This window comes from Phoxinus phoxinus (genome assembly GCF_949152265.1).
Source record: "Phoxinus phoxinus genome assembly, chromosome: 24".
NCBI lineage: Eukaryota > Metazoa > Chordata > Actinopteri > Cypriniformes > Leuciscidae > Phoxinus > Phoxinus phoxinus.
The window spans coordinates 8,109,225-8,125,807 of record NC_136899.1 but is presented as its reverse complement, the minus strand read 5'-3'; the positions used below and the strand labels follow the sequence as shown (position 1 = coordinate 8,125,807).

At 40.7% G+C, this 16,583-nt stretch overlaps 1 protein-coding gene across 12 annotated transcripts in view; it reads left to right on the top strand.

The window, feature by feature from the left end:
• Positions 1-16,583, top strand: part of dip2ca (disco-interacting protein 2 homolog Ca) — a 93,672-nt gene that overhangs the window by 35,881 nt on the left and 41,208 nt on the right. For all 12 annotated transcript variants that reach the window (XM_079601029.1, XM_079601021.1, XM_079601020.1 and 9 more), the window contains exons 2-4: positions 10,434-10,505; positions 13,873-13,983; positions 15,927-16,052. In XM_079601029.1, the coding sequence (XP_079457155.1) occupies positions 10,434-10,505; positions 13,873-13,983; positions 15,927-16,052 (309 nt within the window). The remainder of the gene's footprint in view (positions 1-10,433; positions 10,506-13,872; positions 13,984-15,926; positions 16,053-16,583) is intronic.

The following is a 16,583-nucleotide window of genomic DNA, read 5'->3' as shown; positions in this document are numbered from 1 at the left end:
TACCTCTTCCATATGCATGGGAACTTTGAGTCATGAAATTGACCTTATTTAATTTTCTTAATGTGTGTTTCTGGTCTGATTCATTGTTTTATTCATCATATATATTTTTTAATCGAAGGATGCACTATTTATTTATTTATATATATATATATATATATATGGGTTTAGTTGCCGTTGAGTGTGTCCACAACATTCTGACTAGCAGGCGTTCTGAGGCGGCGTTGATGGTGACAGTTGTATTAGTCGTTATATTTGTTTATTAAAAAAGTAATTGAATTAAATGATCAGTCACATCGAGTCATTTTACAATCCTACTAACCCTTTATTTAGACTAAAAAAAAACATTCTCATTCATTTGGTGAGGAACATGGCCTTTGGAACAGCATTTGCACACCCTGTCATGCTGTTGGCTATATGCCACTGGAGTAGATGCATATTGCAGTATTATGTCTAACTAAAAATTAATCGATTCATTGATCGTTAATATAAACAGCGATCGATCGTAAATTGTCATCCCTATTTAAAATCTGTAATCGTATGCTATTGCGACATTTCAATAATTTCAATATATTGTGAAGCCCTATCAGACAGTGCATCTCTATTTTAATCACAATATCATAACTTACACTTTCTTTTCCACTGATTTGCACACAGGCTGGATTCAAACTTTAGTCACCCAAATGAACACCAGTGTAGAGTGTGAGATTTACTGTAATCTAGACAAGTTTTCAGTCTTGTCACTGCGCAAGGAAATTATACATTTAAATGACAACCTGTTCCTCTTTATACAATATATCAGAGTATCACATTCCTGCTCCACTGAACTGCTGCATGAAATCATGTTGGTTCAATTTCCTCCGTTAACATTTAGACGGTATGAATGAAGACGTGTTCCAGAAAACAAGTCTTGCATGAGCGTTCGCCGAGGCCTCAGTGGATTCAATATTCTGTGAGACTAATGGAGAATTATCACTCTGGTGGTGTTTGCTGACTCTCGCTTTCTCTTACAGTCACCATAGTTACCTGATCTCCCATGACTACAAGTGTTCCATCACCTCAAGGAGTGATGCGTTTATCATTGTGAAAATTATACCTGAATAAACACGGTTATATGAGCCAGTTCCCTTTTAATACAACAACAAAAAAACTGCTTTTCGACAGTCTCTCAGCCTTTGTGTTGTGATGTGTGTTGTATCCTCTGGATGATTGTGTGGGGAAAACAGTCTTGATGTATCTGATCAGATAAGGTCTATCGCAACTGAAGCCATCCACATCGGCCTTTCCTGTCAATGTGCTGCGCTTCCTGTTATCTTTTTTTTATTTTTTTATGTTTGCAGCGCTTGTTGATATTGACACCTCTCTCTCGCTTGTACAAAGCTTGCGGCCTTATCGCCGAGCTTCTACAAAGGGGTCAAGGGAAGAGTTCTTCCTCTGGGGAAAGGCATATTTCAATTTAAGTATGGTTTATTCATCGAGTTGCCGAGGCAAGGCTGAGCGCTAATGTACCTTCTCTGCCACCGAGCAATGAGGCTTTTACATGTCCCGAATACATGGCCTTGCATGAATTTCAAAGATGCGACTGGCCTTCATTCCTATAAGTGAATTTTTCATGCGTTTTTGTTTTATTTGAGAGATCAGTGTCAGTTGAGTAAAACTCTCATTGATGGGGGAGGTTCATTACTAGAGCGCTTGAGAGACCATGCCTCAGCAGTTTTCTGATATACCCCCTCCCATGAGGATATACAGGCAAAGAAAAACATGTTGACTGCGTTGTTTCCCACATCCCACATAACAGTTTTAACTGTCAGAGATAGCAGTTAGCCCTTCAGGCGCAACCTTTTGTTTAGTAATTTGATCCGTCTTTAACTGTTCGGGGATAAAACACATAGCTCATTGTTTCTTTTTGAAAAGCATAATGGGATGTGTGTGGGTGAACGATGCAGTTGATATGTAAATATCATATCAATAGGAGGGTCAAGGAGTTTGGGGCTGTGCTGAAAAAATCTTTTGACACTTTTGCAACTTTCTGAATTTCAGGGGATGCACAAATAGGTATCTATTTTTAATAATATTCATATTTTAATTTGTTTATTTGATCATTTTTTATAATATGCTCATTTAACCTATTTGTACACTTCAATTTCCCTTGCCAGCATCATCTAATGTTCACTTAAAATTAATCTTAAAAAACATTAATAACATTTTAAGTAAAATTATTAGCAAATCTAAAAATAAATATGTTTTTCATACTGTACTTTTGAATGTTTTTGAAATAATTTTTTTGCATTTTGATCGATTGATATTCTGTTTTGTTTTGAATTCATTTAGACAAGATAGTATTTTAATACTTACATTTGTAACATTTTAATTTTAATAGACCATTTATCAGTTATGGGCCATAACAATTAATTATGTAAGTTGGAATTTTGACTGATCAGTATTGGCCAGTGTTTTAATATCTGTGTATCCCTACTTTAATCGAAATTTAAACTCATAAAAATCTCATTGCATAAGATAACAAAATATCAAATCCAAAAGCATCTTATTTTTTTTCATTCAACTTTCCTGAGCTATATTTGCAGTTACATTTAACCAGCTGGTCCCAAGACCGCAAGATGTTCGGTCAGTTCCTCGAGTTCACACAGGTGTCCTTCCAAAATGCTTTTTTACTTCTTAAAATTAAACTATTATATTAATGCATCACTTAAACACAACTTAATGTGAAATGTTTTGCTTAAAAATGGGCTATCTTTCTTTAAAGTAAATGCCACGGGCTTTGACATTTCTTTATCAAATGCAGTGACATTCATACATTTTAAAGTGTGTCTTAAGTTTCCAACGTTTTGAGGACGCAGTCTATTTAGCACTTCACACTCCCTCACGGCACGCACAAACACAGGTAGATTATCCAGCACATCTGACGACTCGGCCTTTTGCCTGATTAGATCCCTGTGGAATATATTCCCTCACCAAACAGGAAACCAATGACATCACATTATCCTGTCTTTTTGGAACACAGCCCTGTGACATCATATTCCTCACACTGCACTGTTGAAAAACGTTCAATTTGATAGAGCTAAATATGGGTTATATTATACAAATCGATGCAAAATCTCCGTCAGCTTTGGTGTAATGCTATAACACTCGACCCTAGAATTGCTTGTGCTCTTCTAGGCCCTAGAAAGGCCTATGAAGGACTTGTAAATGTTCTCCGAGCTTGTAATCCTCTTAGATAAATAGAAGAGAATTTTTGCTTTTGAGGTTGCCATTTCCATAGAGGCAGATTCTTTCCACCGAAGCCCATTATTAAGACGTTTATGTTGTGGAAGAGGCAAAAGGATGGTTTCCTGTATTCTGTGAGCCATAAGCTCCACCACCTGTAACATGTAATCACACCGTGCGCTCGTGAAAAACGAAGAATTGTGATGTAGAACTTTTTACTGGGTAGAATGAAGCCATTTTGTTACATGTGTTTGCTTAAGATACCATCATGTTAGCATAGGCTCGCTCTGTGTTTTTCAGCTGTGAAGAGATTCATATACTGTAGTTTTTTAGTTACATCCAGATGTAAGCTCATCCAGAAACACACGGGGTAATCGGATCTCCTGCAGCACGGGACTGCTTTACATTCAGCTCAGAGTCTGTTCTGAAGGAATTTCAGAAGGGTGGATTTCCAGATCCCATTCCAGTCTATAATGATGATAGTATCAAGAATAAGAGTTGGATAATATACTGAATAATGATGCATTGAAATTAAGCAGCATTGTAAACAATAAGATTTTAATGCAATGTTTAGTTGCCTAAATTCTGTGTCATTAAAATAATTTCACAGTCATTCTGTGTTTTGACTATAGGGATGTGCCCCATGACTAATTTAAATAGCATTTAAACTGAAATTTTGTAACCGAATAGTTTAACAACCCCCCAGAAGACAGTCAAAAACAACAGTCTGAATAAGCAATCCATTTGAAATAGCCTAATCTATGAATCACTCAAATTACATACTAAATGCTGCTAAAAAAAAAGGTCATATACAGTACATGTGAAGTGCTTGCCTTGCATTACGATCATTATACATTAAACTTAAAGGGGGGGTACAATGGTGTTTCATGTATTCAGAGTTGTTTACAGTGTTAAAGAGATGGATTCTCATGCTAATAATGGCCAAAGTTTGAAAAGTTATTTTGAACGAATAACAGAGAATTTCTGTGCTGAAAATCATACTTCCGGGTTGCAACACGTTTCGGCTGGTTTTTTTCTATCGTAGATCTAATGACGTAGACCAGAGTGGAACTCCTTATATGAGCATTGCTCTCTGAAAAGCGCGTTCACGCACACGTCGACCAGAGGAGAGAAAGACCGCGCTCATCGACGCGCTACTACCGGAAATCATCATCAGCAGCGCTAAATGTCAAGAATGTCTCCAAAAAAGTGTGTTTTGGGATGTGAGGGAAAGTTTACCTTGTTCAGCTTCCCAAAGAACCCAGTGTTACTGGAACAGTGGATGCAGTTTGTATTTCCGGGACAGCAAAGGAGTGTGGCAAGTGCGGTTTTGTGTTCTGGTCATTTCAGTGACGAATGTTTTATTATCAAGGCCCAGGTCGTCGCTGGATTTGCAAACCGGTTGCAATTAAAACCTGGCGCGCTCCCAGTGATAAAACACCCCATTCATGTAAGTACAACGGTATCAGATTTATTTATTGTGCTGGAAATCCCCGCTTGACTCTATAGCTCCGCCCACGCCCAGAATCAAGGACCTCGGCTTTTTCCGGATAGAATTGGAAAGCTGTATTTTTATTTTATAAATATGATGAAACTAAAGACTTTTTGGAGATATGAAGGACGCACTATTACTCTATAGGTACTCAAGATTAACATGAGATTGACTGAAACTAAGTATTTTACCCCCCCTTTAATGTTCACTTTATCAATGTTAGCCAATATAGACATTTATTAAAATCAACTGGCAGTTCAGGACCAATACTTACAAACTCAATATCCTATTATAAACCATATTCCTAAAATAAAAGTTAGATTGCACATCCAGGTTTTACCACGCTTCTAAAAATACATGACAGGTGCCAATATTGTTTGATGTGTACTGGCAACTATACATTTAAGAGTATTCTAATCGTTAGGATATTGATATAGGATCTGTTGTTGTCAAGTAAGTTCCATTCATAATGTTTCCCATTTAAAATGAATGACATGACAGAAGAAAATGGAAAAGTTTTGTGTAGGCTCAAAATACTCCCTCACCTTGCCGGTTTCCGAGTGGACATTCCTTTGACCCCGCTGTGAGTGATATGCAAGGTGTCACGGGTATGGTGCGGATGAAGACAGGCAGACGGGTACAATACTCCAAAACAAACTTTTACTAGAATAAACTTACAAAAAGCTGGTACAGGCTGAAGGGTAACACTCAAACACAGTAACATAAACATTGACCGAACAACTGAAAGGTGAAAGACAGGAACTTAAATACACAGATGATAACGAGTGACGACAGGTGATGATGATGATTAACAATGACTAATTAACTAAACACAGGTGACAGAACTGAACTAATGATGATGAAGAAAACAAAGTCCATGATAAACGTGACATAACGCCCCCCTTCAACAAGGCGCGACCTCGCGCCGTAGAACAACAAAGGGGTGGGGGGGTGGGCGCCCTGGAGGCTGATGGGGGGTGGGCGCCCTGGAGCAGGAACCCTCCAGGGCGGAGCAGGACGTGCAGGCGGCCAGGGCGGAGCAGGACGTGCAGGCGGCCAGGGCGGAGCAGGACGTGCAGGCGGCCAGGGCGGAGCAGGACGTGCAGGCGGCCAGGACCCTTCGGGCGGCCATGGGAACAGTGTCGGAAGGGCCTCCACGATCCCCTCAGAGGACTTATTGCCCCCCCCCAAAATTTTCTTGGGGAGGTCAGCACTGGACTGGACCAGCGGCGAAGAGAGCTCTGAGCTGACCAGGGCCAGCGGCGAAGGCGGTCCTGGGCTGGATGGGACCAGCGGCGAAGGTGGCTCTGGGCTGGACGGGACCAGCGGTGCAGGAAGCTCTGGGCTGGACGGGACCAGCGGTGCAGGAAGCTCTGGGCTGGACGGGACCAGCGGTGCAGGAAGCTCTGGGCTGGACGGGACCAGCGGTGCAGGAAGCTCTGGGCTGGACGGGACCAGCGGTGCAGGAAGCTCTGGGCTGGACGGGACCAGCGGTGCAGGAAGCTCTGGGCTGGACGGGACCAGCGGTGCAGGAAGCTCTGGGCTGGACGGGACCAGCGGTGCAGGAAGCTCTGGGCTGGACGGGACCAGCGGTGCAGGAAGCTCTGGGCTGGACGGGACCAGCGGTGCAGGAAGCTCTGGGCTGGACGGGACCAGCGGTGCAGGAAGCTCTGGGCTGGACGGGACCAGCGGTGCAGGAAGCTCTGGGCTGGACGGGACCAGCGGTGCAGGAAGCTCTGGGCTGGACGGGACCAGCGGCGAAGGCTCTGGGCTGGACGGGACCAGCGGTGCAGGAAGCTCTGGGCTGGACGGGACCAGCGGTGCAGGAAGCTCTGGGCTGGACGGGACCAGCGGTGCAGGAAGCTCTGGGCTGGACGGGACCAGCGGTGCAGGAAGCTCTGGGCTGGACGGGACCAGCGGTGCAGGAAGCTCTGGGCTGGACGGGACCAGCGGTGCAGGAAGCTCTGGGCTGGACGGGACCAGCGGTGCAGGAAGCTCTGGGCTGGACGGGACCAGCGGTGCAGGAAGCTCTGGGCTGGACGGGACCAGCGGTGCAGGAAGCTCTGGGCTGGACGGGACCAGCGGTGCAGGAAGCTCTGGGCTGGACGGGACCAGCGGTGCAGGAAGCTCTGGGCTGGACGGGACCAGCGGTGCAGGAAGCTCTGGGCTGGACGGGACCAGCGGTGCAGGAAGCTCTGGGCTGGACGGGACCAGCGGTGCAGGAAGCTCTGGGCTGGACGGGACCAGCGGTGCAGGAAGCTCTGGGCTGGACGGGACCAGCGGTGCAGGAAGCTCTGGGCTGGACGGGACCAGCGGTGCAGGAAGCTCTGGGCTGGACGGGACCAGCGGTGCAGGAAGCTCTGGGCTGGACGGGACCAGCGGTGCAGGAAACTCTGGGCTGGACGGGACCAGCGGTGCAGGAAGCTCTGGGCTGGACGGGACCAGCGGTGCAGGAAGCTCTGGGCTGGACGGGACCAGCGGTGCAGGAAGCTCTGGAGTTGGAGTGGGGCTGGTGGCATCATCGACGGTGAAGGATGATCCGTTATTCCATAATACCCACTCCACATAGGCAGCAAAGTTCTCCCGAGGCCCATCTCCGGGCAGGCGTGCTTTGGTCTCAGCGTTGAGGCCTGCCCGGAAGAACATACAGAGGCTGATATCATCATAATGTACCAAAGGTACCAAGTCCAAATACCTCTGTGTGTGGGCCTCGAGAAACTGATCCTCCTGGGAAAGGAGAAGGATCTGGACGGCTGGAAGATCCATGCTGTCTTGGTCGGTCAATCTGTCACGGGTATGGTGCGGATGAAGACAGGCAGACGGGTACAATACTCCAAAACAAACTTTTACTAGAATAAACTTACAAAAAGCTGGTACAGGCTGAAGGGTAACACTCAAACACAGTAACATAAACATTGACCGAACAACTGAAAGGTGAAAGACAGGAACTTAAATACACAGATGATAACGAGTGACGACAGGTGATGATGATGATTAACAATGACTAATTAACTAAACACAGGTGACAGAACTGAACTAATGATGATGAAGAAAACAAAGTCCATGATAAACGTGACACAAGGTCTGAGAGGTTTTAATTTTTTTTAAATCATTTTAAAATGTAACAAACTTCACAGCAAGTTGAATGTGGCATTTGTGAAAATATAAAGCATAAATATGGGGAAGAAAATTATACTATTTCCAATGTCCACTTGCAGCAGCAGAATTCAGTAAAGTAGTCACGCACATACATAGTTGTGAGTCACAAATATTACAATGTTCAAATTTGAAAGTTCAGTACCGGACATCAAACTGTCAGTTTTAACAAATAGATTCAATACTATGATTCAATGATTTGTTTGCTTCATTCACTCTGAAATGACCCTAGAATTCTTGGTGTTCTTAGACATTTTTTGCTTAATATCTGTCACTATATCAGATTTTCACTACACGATTACCTTATTTTTGAACTTAGCTTATATATATATTTTTGACTGCATTTGCAACTAAATATTTAGACAATCTTAAACTGACAGATTTCTGCTAATGAAAAGGAGGCATGTGTGGCTAGCTTATTTGCATTGATGCCTGCGCAGAGATGTTTTGATTGCTGTGCTTTTTAACTCAATTAGATAAACATCATTTCGATCCGCAGTGCTCGCCTGTCTCTCCCGTAGATCTACAGTGTGGTTGATCTTGGCCGCTTCCTGTCTTCTTGGACTATGTTAGATGATTGTTGTCTTTGAAGGTGTGTGATGTTACTCACAGGAGTCAGATGTCATATAAATCTGTCAGCAGAAACATTGAAGTACATACCACTCTTTCTGCAGATCATATTGCTTGCGGAGAACAACTAAAAGTTCCTCTAACATAACAGAAGTATGTCGTAGCACAAGTGATGTGAGGTGAGTTATGGGGCGAAGTTACATTTTTAGGAATGAGGGTTTGTTCAAATTTGTTCAAATAAGCAATAATAATAGTAGTTGCTATTGAAAGCGCCGCTAATTAGTAAAATATTGTCTTCCGTACAACTCTTGATTTTGTTTGTACATCTGTATAATTTTCCAGAAAATATGGGATGGCAGCATACGCAACATGTCTGACAGCTGGTCTTTGTTTCGTACGACATGTTTTCGGTTGGGAGCTGCCAAGTACGAAATTTGTAGCCAACGTCACACCCCCAGCGGGTTAAACAGCGGCATGTCACACACCTGGATGATAACTGTCCAGTAGCCACCCTCGTTTCCACTCTCCTCACGACAGAGGCTGCTGCTCTCTCTTTTTTTCTTGCTTTTAATGGTTACAGACTTAGGCAGTGGTGTCAAAATTTATGAAGGACTCGTCCCTCAGGGAAGGACAAGGAGAGAATTAGACGATGAGAGAGAGAGAGAGAGAGAGAGAGAGAGAGAGAGAGAGAGAGAGAGAGAGAGAGAGAGAGAGAGAGAGTGTGCGAAGCAAAGAATAAGTAAGTGAGATAAGGACAGGCAATGCTATGAATCTCCTGAGCAGAAATCACCACATAAGGCAGTTTGATTGGCGGCAAGTGGGTGTGAAGAAATGAATCATCCAGTCTCCTGTTTAAAAAAAACCTTTTCCTTTTCTTCTTCTGCTTTTCTTTCATCCCAAAGCCTGCTTCATCCTCCTCCTCATCAAGCCTTTAGCCTCCCAGCCATTTTTATTGGGCTGTTAAAGAGGACATTTGGGAATAACAGCCTTCACTGTCACTGTTTCCTGTCCTTCTAAGGATCCAAACAGTGTATGTTCACTAGATCACATCAGTATAGAGTATGCAGGAACATCATTTTGTTGATTAATGTGGAATCAAGGGTGAGGAGGACGAGATTAGCTTTGTTCCTAAACATATTGAGCTGCCTACCTAGACTGTATTTTAAGACACCAACTTCTGAAACTGGATCCAAAAGGTAGGCAGCATGATGTTGCCTTTTAAGATCTCATTTTGGCCTTATTATAATTCAAAAACATGTATCCTTCATTGAGAATGCAATCCCGGAGTCAATAAGATCAGTCAGTAAATTTTTTTTGAAAGAATTTAATATTTTTATTCAGCAAGGATGCATTAACTTGATTAAAAGTGACCGTAAAAACGTTTACATTGTTACAAAATATTTCTATTTCAAATAAATGCTCGCATAGCACAATGCTAACATCAAACTCCATTGGAATAATTTGCGTGTGCTATGCAGATTTAAAGTTATTAAGTTATTTCGTTTTTTATCCTAATTTAAAAGACAGCTGTCTATGTAGACAGCAAGACAGATCGCTAGGTTTTGTAACAGAACTATTGATTCGTCGTTGCTCTCTCATTTTTGTATTCTGTCACTTGTCGAGTCGCTGTCGCTCTCTGGTTATGCACCAGATCTTTTCATCATTTCCACGCAAATGTGACGGCCCAGTCGCCTAATGCTTTGTGACAAGTCACAAAACCTTGTTACATTAATCATTGCAGGATGTGCTCTGTCACCCACACCATCTGAATGGTTTCCTCAAAGATCTGCCCTTAAAATCCTTACCTAACCATTAAAAAAAACCAGATGCAATATTTTCCAAACAAAAATATAAATATCCTGAATGAGAGAGGAGGTGTGGTGTTGGTTTAGCGTCATAATCTGCTCAAGCAAAGAGGCGATTGTGGTTTTATTTGTTTTTTACATTTATGAACACTGTTTGTACATTTTGTGATGCTCCCTTTCTCTTGCAGGCGACATCACTCAGAAAGGATATGAGAAGAAGAGGTCAAAACTGCTCGGAGCGTATCTGCCACATCCTTCAGGTAAGAGCCCCAAGTCTCACCTCACATTTAGAGGGTCACAGAATGCATTTGTACCCACAGACTTGCATTTGCACAGGTTTAACAGCTGACTGAACCAGCTTTTCTACAGCAGATGGGCTTGCCTTTCTTTCTCTCATTTCAACAGATCCTAAAAACCTACAAGGGGAATTTGTTTCCGGTGTTTTAATATTCTAAGCTTTGAGATCTCAGCAGATGGATTTCACAGTCGTTCTCTTGTTCACAAACAAGCAATGACTTTCATGGGGCATCTTAGGCTGCATCATGCAGTTGGTAAGGTATTCAGAATGGTTGCGCACATACAAATTAATCGGGTTCCAACTTTAATACAGGCATATGGGATTTTATAGCCCATTTTATCATCTGACAGACAAAAAAAATTGTTTCTTAGAGAACTTGTATGATTTGAAGTATCATTCATGTCTGTAGCACTTAAAGTTAGAGGTTTGCTCGCATCTCTAACTCTTTTAAGTAATAATATGAATGTTTAGATGTAGGTCACATGATCAGATATCCGATTTAGAAATGCATTTGAAAGTGGGCCAAATCAAATGTGGAAAAATTGGAAGAAGATTCAATCTTTGCCAGGTGAAAAAAATCAGAATCGGTTGAAAGTGTAAATGTAGCTTTAAAGTTTGAAGTTCCAACGGCTCTATTTAGTCTTTTTACTCCTGTGAAAATCTTATTTGGAAAGCGAGGCCATCCATAACCCGATCCGGCCCCAGACTTAATCAGTCTATTTGCCCGCTTGTTCTTCAGTGCTGCTTTAAAATGAGCTGATAAGTGACTGTAGGCACCAGAATTAAGAGGCTCCTCTAAGCTCTTCTCAAGAGCTTCATAAAAGGTGCTTTAGAAGTTTTTTCTCTCTCGTTTCATTGAACTGAAACGACCTCTTCTTATGAATATTACTGGGAAAGAAATCAAATGTTCAGTGTTGCTTTTCAATACATGATCGCTCAGTTGATCAACCCAGTCAACCGTATAAGTGCTCTTAAATACTTTGCCTTTAGACTATCGATAAAACGCAGAGTGTCTCCAGCTTCAGATGGCTTTAGTCTTTAAAAGTGCGTCTCCATCATTAAAAGGAAGAGATAGGTAAAGTAATTGGTTGGTGTTGAATAACGTTTTAAGAAGAACTGCTTTTTGATGATTTATTCTCTATTACAGTTATCCCAGACAGTACTCATAACATATTTAGACTAGTTTCACAATCTCTCCTTGATTTATGACTTAAAAATATGAGCGTGTTCCATGAATCAGTTCAAATTGATTAAAATTTCTCTCAAAGACGTTCATGGAACTCTGTTTTAAAGTGTTTTTGTAAAAATATATATAGATAAATAATGCTATAATTATTTTTAAATGGTTGCATATAATTAAAACAATTATTACATTTTGTGCATTTATTGGAAAATTATTTTGAACTTTTATTTAACTTTTTTTACTTTATATTTTTGTCACCTTTTTGAAGGCAGTTTACAGCAAATGCATAAATATCAAGATTTATATCTTCAAATGGCTGAAAAAAATATATATTAAGATATTATATTTGAGCTATAGCAACCAGGCTTATTTACAAAGGTAGTGCTGCTTTTAGAGTTTGGTAAGAATTTATGTAACTTTTGAAGGTCTCTGATTTGTGCTCGGCATGTCTGGCTGCATTGTTGATTAGCAAGGCTTCTGTTGCCATAGAAACAGGCAGCCCGCATATTCCCAGTCTGGCTCCCGGCGGAAAAAAAATACATGACATCATGCTCAGGCACAAAGCATGTATCGTGGCGCGAAGAGCGGCATGCGCCAGACTCAACGCAACGCCTCCCTTCCTGCTGGATCTCGTGTTATTTAACAGTCCCATGACGACATGAACTAGTTTAACGATCAGTCGTTTATGCAGTGGAACAAGGGAACGTGGCACTGTGACACCTCCCTCAGTGCTCAGCCTGATTGTGTGTGTGTGTGTGTGTCTCCTAGTTCTTCAGAGCATCAGGTTACCAGCACAGAGCAGAGATTGTTTCCGCCGCTGCCTTTCACTGAATGACAGGCGTACTTAGACGTTAACCCAATCAGTATTGATCGTTGACTGTTACCCTTGGCTTTTTAGTAGGAGGAAGAGTGTGTGTTCATTGTACTTGAGTCAGAAAATCACATCCTCCGCTGCATGAGCTGGTGTATGATTCTGACTTAACCTGCTGTCTCACCTTCTGCCTTATTGAATGAATAAATCCACTGGCGGATGTCTTCAGCTATGTCAGCGCGGGGCCGAAATTGATTTCTCCGGCTTGCGCACTCTTGGCTGGAGCGCTGAGCGCAACCTGGGCCGCCTCACGTGTCCTAAAATCTGCCAGGAGGAGCAGAGTGGTGCTAAGCTCTCCGCTTAGAACCCAAGACAACAAAGAACAACTGAACAGAATAGAGCTGGCTCATCACAAGAGCCACTGAAATATGAGTCATTGTGGAACAATCGCTGCTGTGTGTGCCTGGAATTAAATATTTTATTTATTCTCAATTAGGGCTGCACTGGTATAGACATTTTGGCAAATACGGATAGTCTATAAATGTCCCACATGGAATCTGCAGAACTCTCAGAAAGCTCTACAGATATCCGCAAAATGTCATTCATAAAATCAAAAAATCTCCGTTCTGCAGAATTGAAAAAGGTTACATTTGAAATAAAGTTACATGATAGGTCTGTCATTGTTTCAATTGCTTTGTTTTTTTTTTAATGGCTTGCATAACAAAAACATTACAATCTCTAGAAGAAAGGTTAACTTAACTGTTTAGCACTTTTTTTTTTAGCTTGGCATTTATTTATTTTTTGCTTTTTGGATTGCTTGAGGATTTTTCTTTTTCTTTTCTTTTTTCACATAAACATAATTTACTGTATATTAGGAAGGTTGCATACTTGTTTGGCATGTTTGTGTCTTGTCATAGAAAAAAAAATACTCTCCTTATTTTCTCTTTCTAATAAATAAATAAAAACTAATATTGGCCAATGCCAGTATGTTGTGCATTTCAATTACTGCTGTATCAGAGACCAATAAACTTATGGGTCTGAAGGGGTGACAGATAAAGAACAAAGAGGCTGACAACATGTTAGAAAGAAAAGCTATACTGAACTTAGAATGAGAAAAGATAGTAGGTTGTCAATGAGTAATGGAAAGAAGGAAACCCTGATTAAAAGAAGAAACTCTGATTTGTTCTAATTAAAACCAGAACAAATCCGTGTTTCTCTTAGGCCGTCTGTGAGAGAGAGTGTTACAGAAAGAGATCAATAAGGTGGATATGTAATAAATGAGTCTCTGGCTGAGACGTGTAATTGTCCCTCCCTTGATCTCTCTGTGTCATTTAGGGCTAGAGGCGTCCCTGGCACACGAGCGCCGGCCACCCATGGCGCCCTCTTCCGCTTCACGATACCACCGTAGACGCTCTTCTGGCACCCGTGATGAACGTTACCGGTCAGGTGAGTCCACGGCAGGGCGGCAGCATGGAGTTTATTCCAGCAGTGTGATGAGTGATCCCTCATGATTCTTACACTGGAGTGCCCAGAGTTCCAGAGTTAATAGTTATACAGCAAGTAGACAAGAGAATAAGCTGTTTTTCAATGGCTGCAAAACAGAATGTTTTTAAATGAGGAATCAAGGGAATAAATTCATTAAATTAAATTAAATTAAATGTTTAATTAATGTTTTAATTATGTATCACCACTGTGGGGTTTCAGGGTTAAAATTTAAATTTCTTTATATACTTTAAAAACAAAATCCAGATAATTTAGCTACTTATATCATATATATACATACACACACAAATATATATATATATATATATATATATATATATATATATATATATATATATATATATATATATATATATATATATATGCATGACATTTTAACTGACTCATTATATATAAATATATGTGTGTGTGTGTGTTCTGTGTGTATGTGTATATATATATAGAACACACACACACATATATATTTATATATAATGAGTCAGTTAAAATGTCATGCATTTAAATCATAAACAGTTTGTGTGTCAGATTATGGATTGTTTATCCATCTCGCTGGCCTCCTCCCTATTGGCAAATATACAAATATTGATATATAATATGTGTGTGAGTGTGAGACTGATTTATCTGCTATGAGCTGTACGCATTAAAATAATATCCGTCTCAGTCTCTGTGTGTTCAATAGGCAACCACACATCCATAATACAGAGTTGAAAGAAATAGGGTTCCGTAGTCATGAGATAGCATTTATTGAGCTTTTCCTTAATGTGGAAGATTTTATGATTTATGATATTTTTGAGGCAAGTTTTCCAAAATAAATTCACATTTAGTTTTTGTTTATTTGGATAGATCGAGTAATGCTGTAATGAGTAACGTGGAATCAAACTTGACCCTATTTAATTTCCTTAGACCGTATTTACTTTCTTAATAATTGTCCCTGTTCTTACTGTGTACGGTTCACCAATGCTCATTCTTAGCCTCGGAAACTACTTTCCTCTTCTGCTGATAGCACACTAAGGCCAAGCAGTTGAAGAAAAATAAATATCAGCTCCAATCAAATCCCTATGGATCAAATCAAGCTCTTCATATTTAATACACAACTTTTAAACGATAGAGTAATTTCAGAATATTGCTGTATTGTGCGTTTCATGCGGAGATATTATGGAAGTTAATTATTTTTCTAATTCTCTTTCGAGTTGTCTATTAGAAGAGAACAACAGCATCAGTGCAACACTTCCTGTGTTGCAGAACTTAAAGATCAGTTCTAGCCATTCAGTTTGAGCAATGCAACTCTAATGACTTTGTCAGTGATCATGTTTACATGCACAGCGTTTCCCCTGTTAAGCTCTATATTCTGGTTATGTCTTTATTGAAAAAGACATTTACGTTTTCCTCAGCCAATGGGATATTGTGGTTTACATGTAATCCGCATATTTAATGAACACACACACATTCTTTTCCAGTTCCCTTAAACTGCATTTGGACCGTAATTAAATAAGAATATGACCAAATTCACATCGGAATATTCTTGTACGTGTAAACACAGTCAGTGTGTTGATGGAATATGTTGTTCTGTATCTCATTAGAGAGTCCAAATAACAGCTTGGATTATTAAAAGCCATGACTCTGCCAGCGCGAGGAGTGCAGCCGTGGGTACAATGTACAGTCAACTCACACACACACACACACACACACACACACTGAGATGAGTCAGTATTGCAAGATCACAGAAGGGCTGGAGGTGGTGGCTTGGCTCTCGTCACACACTCTCACGACCATCATCCAGTGAGACTCATCTCCTCCACGTCACTGTAAACACCAGCTTGGAGGTCAGCGGCCAGTTAATACAGATTCACTTCATCTCATTTCTCGTTTTTTTTTTTCATCCTCAGATGTCCACACAGAAGCAGTACAGGCAGCACTAGCCAAACACAAGGAGAGGAAAATGGCCGTTCCTATGCCGTCCAAACGACGATCTCTAGTGGTACAGACCTCTATGGATGCCTACACCCCCCCAGGTGAGCTTCACACCTAATTCTAAATCATCATTCATTTAAAGTCAATATGAAATCAAAAATAAATGCACTCTTACTTTCTTAAAAAGAGAGTTCACCCAAAAATGAAGATTCGGTCATTTATTTACCTCCATGTTGTGGCAGACCTATATGACATTATTTTTACTTTAAAACTCATGAGAAGATATTTGGGGAAAACAATTTTTTTTTTTTTTGTTAGTCAATGGGGTCCAGTGTTATTTTGCTCCACTTCTGAAACAACTTTTTCAGCTAATGTCATCTAGGCTGTGGAGGCAGGGAAAATAGTGGTAATCAATTGCCAAATAGCGATATTATTTTAGACTACTTCTGTATGAAGTGCAGCCTTTCTAAAATGCTAAATTTTCTAAAACTTTTCAGAATTTAATATAATTTAATAACGTACATTTATGTATTTTTATTTGAATGAATGCTTGTAATACAAATACAAATATTACTTTGACATTAGAACAAATAATTTCCTTAAGAATGCTATTTCTTTTGGAAATGTTTCTA